We start from the raw sequence: 23,221 nt of genomic DNA, 5'->3' as shown, positions 1-23,221 counted from the left end.
TTTATTAATCATTTGTCATTCGTAGTTAGTGATTATGATCAATCACTTGTCTTGTTGGGGCCTTCCGAATTCCTAACATTTATCTTAGGGAAATTAATCGATATGACATTTTTCCTTAAATATTTAATGATATACTCTTAAAATCACGAAATTGTAAAATTGTCAGAGAGCCACACACCGAGCCCCACGTACCGAGCACCATGCACCGTGGTTGGGCTTAGTGTGTGGTGTGAGTTGTGTGTAACCTTGGACGATACCATAGAAATGAATCAACAACCAAGCACTACGCATCGTGCTTGGTGTGTGGTGCTAGTTACGTGTAACCTTGGACGATACCGTTCAAATGAATCAACAACTAAGCAATATGCATCACACACCGAGCACTGCACACCGTGTTTGGTGCTAAATGCATGGTGCCGAAGTATTTTTGCAATCTTGTAATTTTAAGGGTATACCGCTAAAATGTTTAGAAAAAAAGGACATATCGATTAATTATCTTTCAATCCATAAGTAGCCTATACCCAGAATCTCTAAAGAATTGATAAAAGTACCATTTTAAAATAGTGATATAACAATATACACTATGAGTTTTCAAAGCACTTGCTTAATTGGGCGAACGACTCATTTTGGATTGAACGAGCATTATTCGATGCGATAAAATGTTCATTGGTCATGCCAACGAAGCGTTGCTTCAACGACATCCCCTTCACATTGTGTGTTGGGGCTGGGGGTTCGGACATGGGTTTGAGCCTCGTTTTGCCCATCCTATTAATTAATCTGCCTGAAATATGGATATTCAGATCGCCCACAGGGGGGTTTTCTCCCGGATGCATTCAAGATTCAAACCCGGTCCGCCTGCCCCTCGGGATGGTTAAAGGATCGGTTTCCTGTAATGCGATTCGAGTTTCCTCCCGAACGCATGTGTGTGTGCAAATGATGAGTGTCGTTGAAATAAATACTACGTAATACACTGATGCAAAACTTGACGTTTAAAAAAAAATGTTCATAGGTCATACTATCTCGTATAAGCCGTTCACCCAAAAAGTGAACTCTTCGGCCAAAAAGTGGGCTATCCCCTTCATTATGTTTAAATAAAGTTCCTCAGTCACGCAATTTCGTTCAAGTTTTTCTTAAAAAAATTCCTAACATTAGGCCAACCCTGTCATCTGGTGCAAAAAATACGTTCCTTTGTCACACGATCCCGTTCAAGTCATTTGCTCAAAAAAGAGTTCGCCCAAAAAGTGGGTAAACCGCATCACTAGTGCCAAAAAAAAAGTTCCTCGATCACATATACTAGTGCAGCTAATATCTATCTGTCCGGATCCAAGGGAGTGCTTCCCAAGCACGACCGATAAAGCAAGTGGAGAGAATAACAACCTAAAACATGGAAGCAAGGGAGTGATGTACAAGCACGACCGATAAAAGCAAGGGAGTGCTTCACAAGAGCACGGCCGATGCAAGGGAGCTTGTTTGAGTAGAATCCTGGTATCTTTCTATAATCGTTTTTGTGGCTCATGTTGATGTCCCGTTCAAGTCATTCTCCCAAAAAAGTCGCAACAAATTTTCACGGTTACAAAGAAGATTTGTTCTACAAATACATTCTCTCAAAAGTGGACGACCACATCATTAGGTGCGGAAAAATGTTCCTTGGTCACCCGATCCCTTTCAAGTCATTATCCCAAAAAGGGGGCGAACCTCATCATTCGGTGCGAAAAAAAAAACTTACCTTGGTCACACGATCCCATTCAAGTCGTTCGCCTAAAAAGTGAGAAAACGACATCATCGAGTTGCAACAGTCACAAATCAAGTTTTGTCCAGCAAATGTATTCTTCTAAAAGTTGAGTGTGACACAAACACCACAAAAAAATACAGATTGTCTTGTATTTCAATCACATACGCGTACAACACAATAACAACTCTTTCACAATATACAATGCAAATAAATAAACATATTCAATTCATACTTTGATATCGTTTGTAAGTATATCACATAATACAAGTGCATATAGCACATAACTAATAACTTACGAGTACTAACCAGCGTAACTAAAAAGTTGACCACCCTAGTCCTATTAGGAAGACGAATTTTTTTTTTAACTAGTAATAATTTTTGACATGTTTACAGAACTAGAAAAATTAAAATGGGTTTTACAAATCTAGTAAAACCGGTGTTTGAAACACCGGGTTGCAACCTTTCACCCCAAACCGGTGTTTCAAACGCCGGTTTGGGTACACTTTTTCCGGATTGTCCCACGATCAGATGCTTTTATGCCACCCGTTTCCACCCTTGTCGTTGGATGTCTGACGAAATGACAAAAAGTACCCAAACCGGCGTTTGAAACACCGGTTTGGGGTGAAAAGTTGCAACCCGGTGTTTCAAACACCGGTTTTACTAGATTTGTAAAACCCATTTTAATTTTTCTAGTTCTGTAAATGGTGCTTCAATTATTACTATTTCAAAAAAAAAATCTTAGGAAGACCAAGTACTATATTAACATAACTATCATCAGAGATTTGTAGTCACACTTTGTTACAATATCCACATCTTTATTCTCTAAACGACACTACAACATATTTAAATAAATAAATAAATAAAAACACCAATGCTCAGAACACGGCCAAGTTTGCTGATTTGCCCAAATGAATACCTTTTGCATGCTTTTTATACATGTCTATAACTCTCGGTTCGCGCTCATTTTGTTTCTTTACAGGTGTATGATTTCTCGCGACACTTTCTGAAAGACGGATCCTATTGGCCGATGGAGTTGCGGAGCTCGGTCTGACATTTGATGTAACTGAAGACTTTTGGGGGTTACCGGGACCACGACGTGTAGCCATTGATGGTGAACTAGGCCGTGGTTGAGTTGTTCCGGCATTATCTGAAAGACGGATCCTGTTGGTTGATGGGGTTGCAGAGCTCGGTCTGACACTTGATGTGACCGGAGACTTTTGGGTGTTAACGGGACCACGACGAGTGGCTGTTGATGGTGAACTAGGTCGTGGTTGAGTTGTCCCAACACTGTCTGAAAGAAGGATCCTGTTGGTTGATGGGGTTGCAGAGCTTGGTCTGACGTTTGATGTGACCGGAGACTTATAGGTGTTAACGGGACCACGACGAGTAGACATTGATGGTGAACTAGGACGTGGTTGAGTTGTCCCGACACTGTCGGAAAGACGGATCCTGTTGGTTGATGGAGTTGCGGAGCTCGGTCTGATATTTGATGGAACCAAAGACTTATAGGCGTTGTTGTTGCGACGAGTAATTGTTGATTGTAAACTGGGTTGTGGTTGATTTGTTGTCTTGCTGATTTGTGTAACCTGCCATTACATTTATTGTTTATGTTACTAATAATCATGAATCGTGATGCAGTTATACATGACCTATGAAAACATATGGATATGAATGTGCATAAAAAACAAAACGGTTTAGATTTTGTTAGTGTGAATTTTACTTGCACTTTAACTATTGTATGTATATGTATCCAACTTCGAAACGTCCTATTATATGTATTCAAGTTTTATAAGCGTCTATTGTATGTTTTTGGCTACATAAATCAACGTGTTTTTTCTTTAAGTTCTATACATACAATAGTAAGTTCAATGTAAGTTCAATGTACATACAATAGTAAGTTCAATGTACACAAGTTGACATGTTTTTTTGCATGTTCTGTACATACACAAGTAAGTTCAATGTTTACAAAATACGGTTTTAAAATTTGAATATATACACAATAGAAGGCATGATCGCAAAAATCGCTCCTCGGGGAGTACTCGGTCTGGACTTTTTACGGGGTAATCAGCAACTTGGGGAGTCCTTGGGGAGTAATCAGATGTTGATCAAGTTTGATTTTGACCGATGTTGACCAAGTATTGACCGATTTTTTTAGTTTTGGCCGGGTTATCCCGAGTAACCCCCATTGACCGAAGGTTGACTGATTTTATTACTCGGCTCAAACTTTTAATCGAGTACTCGGCGAGTTTTTCCCGAGTTCTACAACCTTAATAAAAGGTTTCAAAGTTGAGTACATATAATAGAAAAAGGTCGTAAAGGTGCATATACTCCCAAACTATCATCCCAGAACAAAATTCTGAATTAAGTAAAAACTACAGATTTTTGGGTTCAAGTTCTAACACAATTATGTCACGTATAATAGTTCTCAAAATGTTGTTGAAATACCTTGTATTGATCTGAACCACGAGTGGATTCATTGTAGAAAGAAGGCATTGGTTTTGCTTTAAAGACGAGACTTTTTCGAAATTGCTTCATTTCTGCCGCTTGTTTTTCCTGATATTTGATAACACACAATTATTAGTGGACAAGTGCACACGATTTGTTTTATAAGTATGTAAATAATTTTACACTTGTATCAGTTCATACCTGTTTTTTTACGTCAACTTGGTTAGTCTCAGCCTCTTTAGCATGCATTTTCTCAGCAATTTCCATATAGAACTGTTGATACATATATCAACCATAGTTTAGTTTTAACAATTCTAAATTTTTAATAAAAATTAAACTTTTATTAATTATTCGATCGAAGAATGCACAATACTTGCCTCTTTCCTATTTTCTGCTCGTTGACCAGTCTTGAAACTGAAACCAGTCGGGTTCTGAATATCGAGTCCCTTGCTTGAACCATTAGTCTGTTTTGGTCTGGATGAAGGAAGTTAACAAAGTTAAAAAAAAAAAAAAAAAAAGTTAAGAGCTTACACATGAGTTAAATAATTCACAAGGTTGCAGAAATCGCAACTCGGGGAGTACAACGGATATTGACCAAGTTTAACTTTGATCGATTTTGACCGATTTTTGACCAAATTTGACCGCTTTTCCTAGTTATCCCGAGTTTTGACCGATTTTACGAGAAATCCCGAGTTTTGGGAGAGTTTGACCGAGTTTGGCCAAGTTTGACTTAGTTTGACCAAGTTTGACTGTAACTCCGAGTTCTGCTTCACTAATAATACATATAACTAAACTTTTTGATATTGCTACGAACCTGTTAATAGTCGGAATTACTCCAGGAAGAGGGTTCTTGGAGAAAGGAATTCGAGCATTGACGGTTTTTTCAGATCTTAGATCCTTAACTATGCTGAAAAACAAAAATTACGTATAACGTAGATATTTAGCAACATGTAGGAAGCCTACAAACCTACTTGTAAGGCTTACACCACATAAATAAGTACCTTCTCCTCAGTTGGAGCTCTTTTTCCTTTGCAGACGCATCATCCTAATTAAGAAGATGTTCATTAACTTTGTGGGATAGTTCTAACAATATAGTGTAAAATACATGTGTGCGAGTAAACTTAATTTTTAATGCAACAATATGATACGAACCCAATGCTTCGTATCATGATAAAACTAAAAAACGGTAAAAAAGATAGATAATTTATTAATCTTCTATAGTTGTAATATATCAAGATAGTTGACATTTACCTCTGCTTTAGAAGTTTTTATCCCCGTACAAGTAGGTCGAGGTAGCTTCTTTTCTGTTTTCTTTACATGTAAGCTTTTTGTTTCATTTGTTTTAGGCTTCATTGAGCCTTTAAATGCTTCATTTGAAACGAGGTTTTGGGATCGACCAATATTGGGTTGAGTCTTCGTTGTTACCCTAGTAACTTTGTTTTCGGAAGTTGACTTTACCTAAAACCAGTAGCAGACAAACATTTTTAGCATAAACTGATATACAGAAAGAAAAATAAAAAATAAAAAAAATTCTTCCGTTCGATTAGAAGTACATACAATCAAATACTCGAATTATATAAGGCAGATCTTGCATCTATTAGAAATGTTCCATATCTAGAGAAATCAGTTCAGATCATATGGGTAACTTTTATATAGGTCAGTTCTGATTGGGTTCATGCGATAAAATTTCGTCCAATTTTTAAAATATATAAATGGTGTGTCAATAATGATTATGGAAATAATCTCATTCTACTGATAATCCAATTTCTACTGAGGAGTCCTGGAACCAAACTGCACTGACCCGTTTAAACCCAGACTCGTTTAGACGCAAACCTGTTTCGACCTGACCTGACCCATTTGTCAGACATAGAAACAATTAACAAATGTCAGATAGATGTACCTTGGGAAAAAAGGTCGTCCGAGGTCCAGAGGTGGTACTATTGTGGTTCTTTTTAATTGTTTGACATGAAACAGATGAATCATTGACTTCTGATGTGTCATTCATCTCTGTGTCAATATGGGTCGCCCCAATACTTTTTTCAGTATTCGCCACTAAAGTTTCGGTTTCACTTTGATGTGTTTCATCGTTCTTCACGGGCTCAGAAACGGTGACCGGAGAATCGACCATGTTACTAACAGTCTCTTCCTGAGTTGTAACATGAAGAAGGTCAAACGTTTGACCTTCGAATTCTTGACTTATAATATCTTCAAATTCTTCATCGTATCCTGAATTATGAGGGATCTCGTCAAACCATGCAGGTTTCCTGCTACTGTCACCATTCACAGCATTTAAATCTTCGACAACCCGTTTTTCACGCGATTGAATTTCAGTTTTCACGTTACATAGAGAAGAATGAGAACTGCAAGAACTTTCGTTACCATTACCAGATCCTTCAAAATCATGATGATCACCGTTGCTACTTGTGGGGCCCTCGCCCCCATCTTGGCATTCGGAAGACTGTTGCCTTAAAAGAGCTTTTCGTCTAAACTCGGCCTCGAAATACGCCTTTTTCTCAGTAACTGAACCCGGTTTGGAGTATTTTTCAACTTCTTCAAGATATCTATTATGTGAAAATATCGATCTTCGTTCCCAAGATAATGATTCGGATTCAAATCTTCCAAATGAGATTGAACCAGAGTGCAAGAGATCAGCCTATCCAATCGAAAGAAGCCAACATTAAAATTTAATTAAATCATGAATGAGAACTTACACAAAATGGACAGTTAGAGTGTTATGTTAAGCACCTATCATTGCAAAAGTTGTTAAGGTGTTGTTTATTTTTCAATCTGCAGACCTTATTATGTCTTGACATTTTTACTGCAGACTGTTTCTAAGAAGACTTAACCTAAAATAATGTCTTATTCTGTCTACAAACTCGCAGACTTAGAAATATACTTCTAAGTGACAGTTATTTTACAGACATAAAAAAAAAAAAAAAAAAAAAAAAAAAAAATAGTCTTCACTATTCGGCATACAGATCTTCAGACAAAAACATCTTAAAAAACAAACAACACCAAAATCAACTAACTAATTTAAATTTGTTATATAAACTACTTAGTGCTGTAAATTTCCTTATTTCTCCCCGAGATCCCTCCCCAAGATCTCGTTTTTGGAAGGCAGCCGAGGCGAGATGTCCATCTCGCGACATTTCTCGTTTAACGGGCTCAAACTTGGTCAAAGCCACGATTTCTCGAATTTTCTCATAATTTCTCGCTCATTTCTCGGATTTTCTTGTAATATTCTTATAGAATTCCCGTAAAAATGTATATAAATATACGTATATTTATTTGTATTTACATATATAAATATATATATTATAAAAAAAACTAAGAAGTCAACGTAAGTCAATGCCCGAGATCTCGGTTGGGATCTCTCCAAAAATGTCCAAACGAGATCTCCCCAAGATCCGAGTTCTCCAACCTTGAAACTACTGTTAATTATCTCGTACAGTTACTGACTACAACAAAGTTTCATTCTAATCCCAATCTCACCTACAATTATCACATGATTTAGAGTAAATTGAATGATAAAAGAACTAAACTCCTACACATTATCAATTGTCTCAAAACCTACTTTATTATTTTTTATTTTTGGACAAACGATTAAGTTCACACATTATCTTACAAACAGTAGAGATCTCATCACTAAGAGTAGAAAATTACTAATAACTAACAATCACATATTGTTAAACAGAATTTAGGCTACACAACAACAAACCTTGAATATTAAACATTCATAATTAATAAATTTTATCAACCAATTTACATATCATTATAATCACAGATATATCAAAACAATCACAGTAAATATGCATTTAACAGTTATTTAACGTGGTAAACACTGGAAGTTAATTTAAAAAACGTAATCCAAAAGCGGTAAACAATTTTATGAACCAGATCCAAATCAGATCTAATTAACAGTTGAAATTTAACTCTTAAAACACAATTACCTGAAAATTTAACCGCAACGGTTCTTCAATTTCGCCTGACATATTTCTATAATCACTTCAAATCATATCACACAATCTTTCAACTTCTAATAATAATAAAAAAAAATTAGTAAGCAAGGAAGGTATATTCATCAAATAAAAAAATTAAAAATCAACAACTTCATAACATCAACAACGCACATCGTGTGTATGTAATTGGGTGTGTATATATAACGATATAACGATATAAACAGAAATTAAACGATAATAAGCATTGAATTGAATAGATCAGTTACTTACTTGCAACAATTTATGTGTAAATAATCTGTGTTTATGTGTGTTGAGTGAGAGAGAGAAAAAAACGGGGTTTGGTTGAGTGGAGTAAACAGGGGGAGAACATAATCATGTGTGTGTCTTTTTAAGTGTTTTTATTATTATTTTTTAATTGTATTTTTAATTTAATTTAATTTAATTTAATTTAATTTTATTAGTTTAATTAACTAAATGAAAATGATTAAACTTATGTAAGTCGTCTATGTATTTTCATTTTGTCTTATCGACTGTCTATGATTAAATAATTCAATTCGTTAAAAATAAATATTTTAATATTTATGTGAGTTGTATCTATTTACATCTTTAATTTAAGTTCGGATCCAAGAAACAAATCTCAGTTCTTAGATCAAATTTTGATTACATGTGATTGGATTTAACATGCAAAATCACATGTGATTAGGTTTTACAATCACATGTGATTGACATCAGAACCACTTGGCTTGATTTAATTATGTTGTTAAAGTTCACGTTTCATGTTCATCATCATTATGAAATATTCAAGTTCATGATTATTGATCTTCAACACAAAGTGATTACAAAAACATGAATCTTATTCAAATCCTGACGTCCGTTCATCATCATAACAGATCAGCAAAAGCAGATTTAAAGAGATTTGATTCGAGTTCGTTTTTAACCGATAAACATCAAAATCGATCACTTCAGATCGATCTGGAATACTATGGCAAAATGTAAAATTGTAGAAGTGTTGAAAATCTTCTCGTAATGCTCTCTGCAAAATCTCATGTCCAATCTCAAAGAATCAAGCTCAAATTTGTCAAGTCAAATTTTATGAGTTTTCGGTCAACAATTTTATTAGAACGATTCATGATGTTTCTGGTTGAATTCATGATTGACAACTGTTATGGAGTTGATTTGGAATGTTTTTCATAAGATATATGATCCTGAAAGTGAATGAATCGAAAAATCATTCTTCAAGGTTCATGAAGGTTCATGCACCTGTTCTTCATTATAATTTGTATTATGTTGCTGTTATGGATCGAAGTTCGTATCAAAAAGCTGCTAGTCGCTGTAAAAGGAGATTAGATCGATGGAATTTGGAACTTAATTCAATCAGATTCAATTTGGTGAATATTAAATGCTTGATAAAGATGAAGGCAGTTAAGGATGATGATGATGATGATGCTTACGATGATGATGATATTGGCATAATCTAAAGGACCCGAACTTATTTAACGGGTAGGTACTGTAGTGACCGGAACTTTTCCATGTTTATATATATTAAATGAAATTGGTATATTTACATGATTAAATGTTTTCAACATGTTAAGCAATCAAACTTGTTAAGACTTGATGATTTGAAATGTGCTTCATATAGACAATTGACCACCCAAGTTGACCGGCGATTCACGAATGTTAAAAATTTGTAAAAACTACATGATGGTATATATATGGATATATATATGGTTAACATGAGATTATGATAAGTAAGTATCTCACTAAGTATATTAACAATGAGTGATATACATAAAAATGAGTTTATTGAATTAAGAAACTCGAAACGATATATATAACGATTATCGTTATAACAACGTCTTACTAAATACATATGAATCATATTAAGATGTTGATACACTATGTTTAACATGATAAAATTATAATTAAGTATATCATTATGTGTGTTAACAATGAACTACATATGTAAAACAAGACTACTAACTTAAGAATTTCGAAACGAGGCATATATGTAACGATTATCGTTGTAACAACATTTAACTGTATATATATCATACTAAGATATATTAATATATCATAATATCATGATAATGTAATAATTTAACATCTCTTTAGATATAATAAACAATGGGTTAACAACATTTAACAAGATCGTTAACCTAAAGGTTTCAAAACAACATTTACATGTAACGACTAACGATGACTTAACGACTCAGTTAAAATGTATATACATGTAGTGTTTTAATATGTATTCATACACTTTTGGAAGACTTCAAGACACTTATCAAAATACTTCTACTTAACAAAAATGCTTACAATTACATCCTCGTTCAGTTTCATCAACAATTCTACTCGTATGCACCCGTATTTGTACTCGTACAATACACAGCTTTTAGATGTATGTACTATTGGTATATACACTCCAATGATCAGATCTTAGCATCTCATGTGAGTCACCTAACACATGTGGGAACCATCATTTGGCAACTAGCATGAAATATCTCATAAAATTACAAAAAAATTAGTAATCATTCATGACTTATTTACATGTAAACAAAATTACACATCCTTTATATCTAATCCATATACCAATGACCAAAAACACCTACAAACACTTTCATTCTTCAATTTTCTTCATCTAAGTGATCTCTCTCAAGTTCTATCTTCAAGTTCTAAGTGTTCTTCATAAATTCTACAAGTTCTAGTTTCATAAAATCAAGAATACTTCCAAGTTTACTAGCTCACTTCCAATCTTGTAAAGTGATCATCCAACCTCAAGAAATTCTTGTTGTTTATAGTAATATATCATTATAAATCAATGTAATACTCATATACAAACTTTTGTTCAATTCCTATAACTATAACTATCTTAATTCGAGTGATAATCTTACTTGAAATTGTTTTCGTGTCATGATTCTGCTTCAAGAACTTTCAAGCCATCCAAGATCCTTTGAAGCTAGATAATTTCTTGTAACTTCCAGTAGGTTTACCTACTAAACTTGAGGTAGTAATGATGTTCATAACATCATTCGATTCATATATATAAAACTACCTTATTCAAAGGTTTTAACTTGAAATCACTAGAACATAGTTTAGTTAATTCTAAACTTGTTCGCAAACAAAAGTTAATCCTTCTAACTTGACTTTTAAAATCAACTAAACACATGTTCTATATCTATATGATATGCTAACTTAATGATTTAAAACCGGAAAACACGAAAAACACCGTAAAACCGGATATACGCCGTCGTAGTAACACCGCGGGCTGTTTTGGGTTAGTTAATTAAAAACTATGATAAACTTTTATTTAAAAGTTTTTCTTCTGGGAAAATAATTTTTCTTATGAACATGAAACTATATCCAAAAATCATGGTTAAACTCAAAGTAGAAGTATGTTTTCCAAAATGGTCATCTAGACGTCGTTCTTTCGACTAAAATGACTACCTTTACAAAAACGACTTGTAACCTGTATTTCCGACTATAAAATTATACTTTTTCTGTTTATATTCATAAACTTAAGTTCAATATGAAACCATAGCAACTTGAAACACTCAAAACGGATTTAAAACGAAGAAGTTATGGGTAAAACAAGATTGGATAATTTTTCTTGTTGTAGCTACGTGAAAATTGGTAACAAATCTATATTAATCATATCCTAGCTAACTTATATTGTATTACATGTATTCTAATATATTATGTAATCTTGAGATACCATAGACACGTATGCAAATGTTTTGACATATCATATCGACCCATGTATATATATATATATTATTTAGAACAACCATAGACACTCTATATGCAGTAATGTTAGAGTTAGCTATACAGGGTTGAGGTTGATTCCAAAAATATATATACTTTGAGTTGTGATCTAGCCTGAGACGTGTATACACTGGGTCGTGGATTGATCCAAGATAATATATATCGATTTATTTCTGTACATCTAACTATGGACAACTAGTTATAGGTTACTAACGAGGACAGCTGACTTAATAAACTTAAAACATTAAAATGTATTAAAAATATTGTAAATATATTTTGAACATACTTTGATATATATATATATATGTACATATTTTTATAGGTTCATGAATCGACCAGTGGCCAAGTCTTACTTCCCGACGAAGTAAAAATCTGTGAAAGTGAGTTATAGTCCCACTTTTAAAATCTATTATTTTTTTTGGGATGAGAATACATGCGATTTTATAAATGTTTTACAAAATAGACACAAGTAATCGAAAATACTTTCTATGTTGGATTATCGAACCGAATATGCCCCTTTTTAGCTTGGTAGCCTAAGAATTAGGGAAATGGCCCCTAATTGACGCGAATCCTAAAGATAGATCTATTTGGCCCAACAAGCCTCATCCGAGTTACGGATGCTTTAGTACTTCGATTTATCATATCCGATGAGAGTCCCGGAATGATGGGGATATTCTATATGCATCTTGTTAAGGTCGGTTACCAGGTGTTCAACATATGAATGATTTTTATCTCTATGCAGTTTGCGAAATGCCTGATATGAGATGTGTTATAAAAATGAAATCTTGTGGTCTATTATTATGATTTGATAATATGTAGGTTAAACATATAACTCACCAACAATTTTATTGACGTTTTAAGCATGTTTATTCTCAGGTGATTATTAAGAGCTTCCGCTGTTGCATACTAAATTAAGGACAAGATTTGGAGTCCATGCTTGTATAATATTGTTTAAAAACTGCATTCGAAGACTTATGTTGATGTGTAATATTATTGTAAACCATTATGTAATGATCGTGTGAAAAACGCTATATTTTAGATTATCATTATTTGATAATCATCATAATATTTTAAAGGTTATGGTTTGTTCTAAAATCGAATGCAGTCTTTGAAAAACGTCTCATATAGAGGTCAAAACCTCGCAACGAAATCAATTAATATGGAATGTTTATAATCAATATGAACGGGACATTTCAGTTGGTATTCGAGCGTTGGTCTTAGAGAACCAGAAATTTGCATTAGTATGTCTTATCGAGTTTGTTAGGATACATTAGTGAGTCTGGACTTCGACCGTGTTTTCTTTAAAAACGATTGCTTAACACTTTTGTTGGAAACTATATATTATTAACATGTAAATATTATGTGATATATTAACCTCATAATGTGTTTGATATTGTGTGATAGATGTCTACCACTAGTACAAATCCCATCGATTTACCTAATAATAATGAAAAGTCGAATATATTTTGGGAAGATTCACAAATTCCCGAAGAGGAACTGGAAGAAGAGGAACCGGAAGAGGAGGAACCGGAAGAGGAGGAACCGGAAGAAGAAGAGGTTCCGGAGGAAGAAATATTGATACCTATAGTAAATCGATTAAATAAAAGAAAATCCTCAACCAACGGACCAAAGTTAATAATGGTCAATGGTGTTTCCGCCGAGGAAGCAAAATATTGGGAAGATTACCAATTTTCTGATGAATCGGATCCCGATGAGGATTCTGATGATGTTATAAAAATTACCTCGACCCAATTTAATAAATCGAAAGAAAATAATAAGGGAAAAGGTATAAAAATAGAGAAATCAAATTCCAACCCCGATGAACTTTATATGTATCGGCAACATCCGTATTTTCTAAAATGTAACAATGACCCGAGAACCTCTAAACCACCAGGTTTTTCTAAACCATTGTGGAAAACGACGGCTCGTATTAGAGGAACACCATATATTCCTAGAAAATTAGGAAAACGAACCAAGTCCGAACAAGAAGAAACCAGTGATTCAGATTAAAGGGTTGTAATCATGTTGTGTATTATATGTATTATAGTGTTCTTGTACTTTTATGTTCTATGTAAAAATTGCTTGTATTGTTTGTTAATTATCTTTTATGAATCTAACCCTCGTCTATTTTTACAGTATAAAAACACAAAATGGATGTTAAGGGTAGACAACCGAATATTTTAGAAGACCTACCAGAGGATATGATTGATGAAATCTTGTCTAGAGTCAGTCAGAATTCATCAGCACAATTAGTTATGACGAAATTAACTTGTCAAACATTTGAAAGACTTTTCAGAAATACCTTAGTTTATAAAAGGCTTTCCTTTGATAGGAGGGGTATATCACATTGGGGAGACCGTAAGTTACACCGTGTTTTCTTTAAAGCGTTAAATGCGGGGAACCCAAATGTAATTTTACACTACGGGTTAAGAACCTATTTTGACTCAACATATCCCAACATAGGATTTCGTGAATTGGAAAGAGCTTCTAACATGCAACATAAAGAAGCATGTTATGCTTACGGGTTAGTGATGTTCGCTTCTTACCAAAGTGAGAAAAAGAACATCGGATTGCAACTTTTAAATAAAACCTTCCCACAAGTGACGGATTCAGTAGTTGGGGTGAGAAACAAGGTTTTTAGATTATTACGGGGCTGTTGGACATTACGAAACCCTCGTCCTTTTGACGACATTACAACATGCTGTCTTGTCAACAGTCACAACGGTTATGTTCCACAAGACCAAGGATGGGAAGTAGTCTTAGTAAAACCAGAATGCATGACTTGTTTCTGGACGTATGAATTACGTGTCTTTATTGCCTTTGTTGAATGACTTGCGTATTAACTAGAATTGTCTTCACAACTGTTTTGTATCAGAGTTTTTATGTGCTATATTTCATGCTATATGTAAAATAGCAGTATTGTAAGTTTGCAAAATATTGTATAAAAGTTTGAATGTGAAATATTATTATAATTAGTTTTTCATATAGAATTGTAGTAGTTGAATTGTATGTTAGCTACTAAGTATGAACTTAACGGGTAGGTATTACCCGAATTAAAACTTATAAAACGCTAATATGAAGAAAAAGCTTTTATAAATGAGTTCATATTATGCTACGGAATACTTTTGACTACTCTTAATATTCTATATGATTAACTTAATTCTTTTGGCTATTTTTGAAGGAAATGGCACCGACTACTCGTCAGAACTTGAACATGAGTGAGGAAGACTTCCGTGCTTTTCTTGCAGCAAATATAGCCGCAGTACAGGTTGCAATGCAAAACAACAATAATTCAGGGTCTAACAGTGGAGTTAACTCCACGGGAAACCGTGTAGGATGCTCCTACAAGGCTTTCACTACCTGTAAACCTCTGGAATTCGATGGAACTGAAGGACCAGTCGGACTGAAACGATGGACCGAAAAGGTAGAATCTGTGTTTGCTATAAGCAAATGTGCTGAGAAAGATAAGGTAAAGTACGCCACGCATACCTTCACAGGTACTGCGTTAACATGGTGGAATACCTATCTCGAACAAGTGGGACAAGATGCTGCTTACGCACTACCGTGGTCAGCATTCAAACACTTGATGAACGAGCAGTACCGTCCCAGAAACGATGTCAATAAGCTCAAGACAGAGCTTAGAGAATTACGAACGAAGGGATTCGATATCACCACATACGAACGACGATTCACCGAGTTGTGTTTATTGTGCCCAAGAGTGTTCGAAGATGAAGAAGAGCAGATTGATGCGTTTGTAAAGGGGTTACCAGAGAGAATTCAGGAGGATGTGAGTTCAAGCGCTCCCACTTCAATGCAAAAGGCAAGCCGAATGGCTCACAAACTTATAAACCAGATCGAGGGAAGGATTAAAGAGCAGGCGGCCGAGGAGGCCAAAATGAAACAAGTCAAGAGAAAGTGGGAAGAACCCAGTGACAAGAGTCACAATTTCAACAATCAACACCACAATCACAACCACAATCGCACCATTTTTCGCAACAACAAATGCAACAAAAACCATTCCAACAACAACAACTACAACAATCATCCCAACAATAATACCAACCGCAACAATAAAAATCCCAACAACAATCTCAATAACAACACTGGTAATCAAAATCAGAAAATTCCGTGTCTGAGGTGTGAAGGGTACCATCCAACTACTTTTTGTCCAGCAACATGTACTAAATGTAATAGAAAGGGTCATGATACAACGAAGTGTGAAATTTATGGACCATCGGGTAAAGGAACAAGTAATGCCCACATTATTTGTTTTGGATTCGGGAAGAAGGGCCACTACAAAACTGCGTGTCCAAACCAGGGAAATAATAATGGGCAAAGCCGTGGGAGAGTTTTTAACATTAATACGGAAGAAGCGCAGGAAGACCCGGAGCTTGTTACGGGTACGTTTCTTATCGATGAAAAACCTGCTTATGTTTTATTTGATTCGGGTGCGGATAGAAGGTATATGAGTAGAGATTTTTGTGCTAAATTAAGTGGTCCATTGACGCCTATGAATAACAAATTTTTACTCGAATTAGCAAACGGTAAATTAATTTCGGCAGATAAAATATGTCGGAATCGAGAAATTAAATTGGTTAGCGAAACGTTTAAGATCGATTTGATACCAGTAGAGTTAGGGAGTTTTGATGTGATAACCGGCATGGACTGGTTGAAAAAGGAGAGAGCGGAAATCGTATGTTACAAAAATGCAATTCGCATTGTACGAGAAAAAGGAAAACCTATAATGGTGTACGGAGAAAAGAGCAACGCGAAGCTAAATCTTATTAGTAATTTGAAGGCGCAAAAACTAATAAGAAAAGGTTGCTATGCTGTTCTAGCACACATCGAAGAAGTCAAACCCGAAGAAAAGAACATCAATGATGTTCCCGTCACAAAAGAATTTCCCGATGTATTTCCAAAAGAATTACCGGGACTACCTCCACATCGATCTGTTGAATTTCAAATTGATCTCGTACCAGGAGCTGCAGCAATAGCTCGTACTCCATACAGACTCGCACCCAGTGAAATGAAAGAACTCCAAAGCCAACTAAAAGAACTTTTAGAGCGTGGTTTTATACGACCAAGTACATCACCATGGGGAGCTCCTGTTTTGTTTGTCAAAAAGAAGGATGGTACATTCAGGTTGTGTATCGACTACCGAGAGTTGAACAAACTTACCATCAAGAATCGTTATCCACTACCAAGAATCGACGACTTATTTGATCAACTACAAGGCTCGTCAGTTTATTCGAAGATTGATTTACGTTCTGGGTATAATCAAATGCGGGTGAATGATGGTTAAAGCTAAGGGGTATAAAATACTATTAAATTTTAGCAGAAAATACTATTAAATACGATACAATTTTACTCAAGATATTTATTTATTTATTGAATGGATATACTTAAACCTTGCTACAACACTTATAGGCAGTGTACCTAATCGTACAGTAGTGTAGTTTTTAGTAAGTCTGGTTCGTTCCACAGGGAAAATCTTTAAACAAAGCTTAACGCTATATTAGTTTAATTTATAAAAATACGAATATATATAAGTAATATTATTATTTTAAAGGGGGGTTTTTACCGTTTAATGACCGGTTTGTCGATTTTAAAACTTTAGTCGCAGTTAAAACAAAATGTAAAATATTAAATAAATAAAAGACTTAATTTAAAGCGTAAAGTAAATAACGATAATGAAATTGCGATAAATAAAAGTGCGATAAAATAAACTTGCGATAATTAAAAAGTACGATAATTAAAATTGCACTTAAATATAATAACAATAAATAAAAGTGCGATAATTAGAAGTGCAATTAAATATAAAATAAAGGAAATTAAATATGAAATAAAAGAATTATGCTTATTTAAACTTTCCGTAATCATGATGTTTGACGTGTTGATTTTAGTTTTATGCCCATGGGTTAATTGTCCTTTGTCCTGGATTATTTAATATGTCCGTCTGGTTTTTGTCCATAACAGTCCATCAGTCATAAATATAAAGTGCGAGTGTCCTCGTCAAATTATCCTTATACCCGAAGTTTAAATATTCCAACTAATTGGGGACTTAAACTGTAACAAGATTTTAATACTTTGTTTAATAATTACACCAGGATGTCGACTGAGTGTAACCCAAGGTTTTAATACTTTGTTATCAATTATGCCAAGTGTCCTTGTACATAATTTCACCCCTGTTTTAATAATTCTAGTGTCTATTAATCCATTCCCGTATCCGGTTAAATGAACGATTATTCGTACATATAAATACCCAGCCCATCGTGTCCGATCGAGTGTATATGGTTATTTATAGGGACGTCCAATTGTAAATCTTTATATTAACATTAATAAACTATCATTTAGTTAAACAAATATAAAGCCCATTAATAGCCCATAGTCTAATTTCCACAAGTGTCGTTCTTTTGTCCAAAACCCAATTATGGTACAAAGCCCAATTACCCAATTTTAATATTTTTAGCCCAACATCATGATTAATTCGGATTAAATAAGCATAATAATAACTTAGCTACGAGACATTAAATTAAAAAGGTTGAACATAACTTACAATGATTAAAAATAGCGTAGCGTTACACGGACAGAATTTCGACTTACACCCTTACAACATTCGCTAACATACCCTTATTATTAGAATTAAAATTAAAATTAAAATTAAAATATAAATATAAATATAAATATATACTACGTATATAGATAGAGAGATTGATATTATGGATGGAAAAATGGTGCACCAAAGCTCGATTTTTATAGGCCTGTGATCTGAAAAAGGGGCTCATGCGATCGCATGGATTTATGCCTTCCAGGCCATGCGATCGCATGGCCAGCTGGGGAGAGCCACTTTTGGTTATTTTCTTCTGCCGACGTTTATTTAAATATAATATAATATATATATTAATTTTAAGAATTAATTATATATTATATTATATTCATATGCATAGTTGACTTGTAATTTTTAGTCCGTTGCGTCGAGCGTTGAGAGTTGACTCTGGTCCCGGTTCTGGATTTTCGAATGTCCTTGCGTACAATTTAATATCTTGTACTTTTCGTTTTGAATCTTGTACTCTTGTAATTTTGAGACGTTTCTTATCAATAATTGGAACCTCATTGATTGTATTTTGTACTTTTGAGCTTTTTGGTCGTTTGCGTCTTCAATTCGTCGAATCTGTCTTTTGTCTTCACCTTTTATTATTTAAACGAATATCACTTGTAAATAGGACAATTGCAACTAAAAGCTTGTCTTTCTTGAGGAATAATGCTATGAAATATATGTTCGTTTTTAGCATTATCAAATATTTCCACACTTGAGCGTTGCTTGTCCTCAAGCAATATAGTCTTGAAATACTAGAATCACTTCTTTATTCTTCACACTTTTTACATCAGTGATTTCTTTACGGCGGTATAAACAATGGTAGTAACGATGTGGTTTACAGTCCCACATGACTATAAAATTTAGATCCATTAAGGAAATTGGATCTTTATGAAAACATTTGATCTTTTGAAAATTAAATCTAGTTTTTACCCTAGATAAGTTTTCTGGAATAACCCTTCACCGGTGTTTGCAAAATATTTTTGTGGGCTTGGTGGGTCTTAGATTTGAAAATTTTAGCTCAAAACTTGTGGTTTTGTGTCACCCACTTGCTAACCTTGTATTAGGAAAGCAACACATCCAGTATACTTGCTCCGTATATTACCTTTCGGTAAACTACCGTCCGATTATAAAGGAAAGCGTTGAACAAGCAACTGTTAAGGCAAGGTCCCCTGACATGCTTTTAATTATGGTCTATAACGTGTCGGACGCAATTACTATCCTTTGTAGGAGCAATAGTAAAGCTCACCCTTATGATTTTTCGGTCTGGCACAAGGTCCTGTCTTCGACCATGCTATGCAACTACCGTTCTTACGGTTGACACCCGATTTGGTTCAGATGACCTAATGAATTCCAGGTGAATTTCTAGGATTTTACGTTCATGTAACATCCCGTTTTTCTTCATACATGTCTGAGGTACTTGATTGATCTTTAGAATGTTCATACTTGGTTGTATAATAGTATAAAGATGATTGTACGATGAGTGCATGAAGTGTACCAAGCGTACACGTGTTGCTTGTTCGAATGTCGAAGAAAACTGGACGTTGTTTGAGTTACATGATGTGTACGTACCTTTTCGATCCCAAATAAAGTTTGAGTTGACATTTCAAAACCTTACCATTAGAAAGGAAATCTTATTACGTTTCCAACGATATTTGATTCATCGAAAACGGAGTTACGGTCAAAAAGTTATGGCCAAAACAAGTTTGCTGAAGTTCGGATGAAACAGGCAATTGTCACGGCGCGACAAATTGCTCCGCGGCGCGACAAATGCCTATGTTGAAGGTCAGAAAGCTTGAAAAACATGTTCTAAAATCACCCTTTGGGCCACGGCGCGACAAATTGCTCCGCGGCGCGACAATAGGCACGATCTGGTGCTGTTCAGCCTTTTAATGAGTTAAATGAAGGGCAAAGTTGGTATTTCACATATGGACGGGTTTTTGGCCATAAAACTGATCCCAATCTTATCCAAACCTCATTCTCTTCATTCTCCTTCCCTCCCACTCACACACCAAACCCTAGAGAGAGAGTAAAGGGTTTAGAGAGAGAAAGCTCAAATCGGGGAAGAAGAAGAGTGTTTTGGGTCGGGTCACAAGAGTTAAAGTTGTTCTCCTCGTTCACGGCTACGTTGTGGTAGTAATGGTATGTTCTAATTCCGAAATTCATCTTTATGATTTAATATTCAAGTTAGGGTTTTTAGATTTTTAGTTGTAAAACCCATTTAGATGATGAAGTGGGTTTATGGAAACTAGTTATTTTTGATACATGGCGGGTTTTGGGTTGATTGACGTTTTGGCCATGATTAGGCTTTGGTTTTGGGTGTACTCACTTAGTTTAGTGATTTTGGAAGCGTTGGAACCCTTTTTGGGTGTATTTGAGTTGACTAATTTTGTAATGGGTCAAAATTAGGGTTTATGTGTCAAAATGGGTTTTGAGTCAAGTTTTGGTGAATTAAGTATGTAAATACTTGTTTTAGGTGTTATTTGGTGTTTTGGTAATATAATCACTAGTCGTTAGTGATTTTGGGCGTTTTTGAGACTTAGGTCAAAATGGGTCGACTTTGATTGGGTCAAATTTGGTAATGACACTAAATTGAATTAAATGGATGTTAAACACTTTTTGTTAAGTGTTAAATGGCATTTTTGAATGAAAGTGAACGTGAGAAATGATTTCGGGTTGAAATTGGTATTTTAACCATAAAGTCAAACTTGGTCAACCATGAAACGGGTTTTTGGGCAATATACAAGATAGTATGCATTTAATGGCTAAAGTTGATGTATTTGGGTATTTCGGGAACGCGGGAACTAGTCTCGTTAGTTTTGGACCTTCGGGTGTCGTTAAATGTATAAAAAGGTGTATTTTGCACTTAGGTGTCTAAATGGGTGGATTGTGGAGGTAGGTATAAACCCTTGGTTAAGGGTGTTTGCGTCAAATTCTCTTGAAGGGAATGTGTGTTGATTGTGTGAATACCTATATGTATATTATAGGTAAAAGCTTGCTCGGTTGCGTTTGGTGGCGACTTTACATACATGACTTGTGCATGCATCTCGAGGTGAGTGGAATAATTATGCGTATGTGTATATAATGTATTTATTTGTGTCGTATGAATGTGGCATTGTCGCGTTGTTTAAGACACCACATGGTAAAGAAGTGGATGTCGCGTTGTTTAAGACACCACAATGTAATGGAGGGGATGTCGCGTTGTTTAAGACACCATCCATCGTATTGAATGGCATGTGGAATCGTCGCGTTGTTTAAGACGCCACATTGTAAAGGGTGAGTGAGTCGCGTTGTTTAAGACATCACCCGGGGGATTAGTGACTACGCGTTGATTAAGTAGCACTAACGGATGTTATGAACTCCAACGGTCTTGTATGTACCGTTTCCCTTGTTCGAAGTGGTTAACCATGGTTGAGTGAATTTGTATTTAGCATATTAAATTGTGAACTATATGCTATTGTTGTTGCTAGCTTCTTGTGAATTGTGGATAGTAGTTTATGCATGATGTTTGCATGGCTGTCGAATTGCTAGCTTGTATGCGGTATTGTGTAAGTGTTTGCAAGTAAGTAGATTATATATGTATATGTATAATTATTGCATTCACTAAGCGTTAGCTTACCCCTCTCGTTGTTTACCTTTTTACAGGTATTGTGATTGTGAAGCTAGCTAGTTGATAGACTAGTTGCGTAGTAGCGCTTGGGCTCGATGGGGTAGCTTTCGGATATGGATGTGGATTGGGGATTTTGTAGATCCTCGGGATTATGCTCTTGGTATCGGGTTGGGCTATTGTGTCTTAACCGTGGTGTTGTATAAATGTTTCGAGGTCGCATCGTTTGGTTGTGTCGAGTCAAACCTTGTATGTGAAATACATTCTCGTAAGGATGTATGGTGTCATTGTAAACCAAGAGTCGAGATAAAATGTTTAACGTGTTATTATGATAAATTGTATATGGATAACTATTTTGAAATGGTTTGTATACTTGGGTGATATTGGGACCTAACAAAAAAAAAAAAAAAAGTACTCCGTTTTTGGTTAAACGGTTTGGGGTTGTTTCAAGTGGTATCAGAGCATAGTCTAAGGGAATTAGGTGACCTTGGAATAGGTGCCTAGTCTTAGACTTTTGACGGATGTGCGTTATTTGCGGGACTTGTAGGAATACGGGTCGGATTGAGATTTGTTAGTGCCTTAGAGTAGGTGACTAACTAGGACTTATTTTTGTCAAAAGTGTGATTATGTGGGGCCTTATTTCGTGTGTGAATTAGTGCCTTAGATAGCTAGTGCCTAATGTAAGTAGGCGAACGTGGACATTGTTTTAGTGATAGTCACCTAGGATGTAGGTTGACTTGTGGTTGCAGTGTACTTGTGTACATTTATTATTATATTGTATATAGGTGTATATATATATACAGGTATCTTTTGTGTGGTATCCTAGGAATGAATCTATTAGAGAGATTCGCATGTTTGACGGTTTTGAGTGATCAAGTTCACGTAAGGACTTTGGTCATTCGGGTACTAGAATTTATCGCGTGTTATTTTGTGTGAATGTTGCGTCAGTCCGGGTAAAGTACTTTGCGTGACCGTGTGGAAATGGTAAGGTACACATTTGTAATAATGACCGATCACCATTATTACGAAAGTGTATCTTGACACTAAGCATGACATGACAAGTACCGAACGGAGGAAACGTGGCATGGTTGGGGTAGAACGGGACGAATTAGGAATCTTCTATT

General features: G+C 35.1%; 1 protein-coding gene across 1 annotated transcript; it reads right to left on the bottom strand.

The window, feature by feature from the left end:
- Window positions 1–2,476: 2,476 nt before the first annotated feature.
- Window positions 2,477–8,493, bottom strand: LOC139849680 (protein WVD2-like 7). The gene is made up of 11 exons (XM_071839312.1): window positions 8,407–8,493; window positions 8,128–8,213; window positions 6,078–6,830; window positions 6,011–6,025; window positions 5,429–5,635; window positions 5,179–5,222; window positions 4,992–5,084; window positions 4,555–4,651; window positions 4,379–4,450; window positions 4,178–4,285; window positions 2,477–3,318 (listed from the first exon to the last, which is right to left on the bottom strand). The coding sequence occupies exons 2-11, from the start codon at window positions 8,167–8,169 to the stop codon at window positions 2,608–2,610; spliced, it is 2,142 nt and encodes a 713-aa protein (XP_071695413.1). The 5' UTR covers window positions 8,170–8,213; window positions 8,407–8,493; the 3' UTR covers window positions 2,477–2,607.
- Window positions 8,494–23,221: the final 14,728 nt, after the last annotated feature.

Source organism: Rutidosis leptorrhynchoides, chromosome 5 (genome assembly GCF_046630445.1).
Source record: "Rutidosis leptorrhynchoides isolate AG116_Rl617_1_P2 chromosome 5, CSIRO_AGI_Rlap_v1, whole genome shotgun sequence".
In the NCBI taxonomy this organism is placed as follows: Eukaryota; Viridiplantae; Streptophyta; class Magnoliopsida; order Asterales; family Asteraceae; genus Rutidosis; species Rutidosis leptorrhynchoides.
This window is presented reverse-complemented; position numbering and strand designations above follow the sequence as displayed.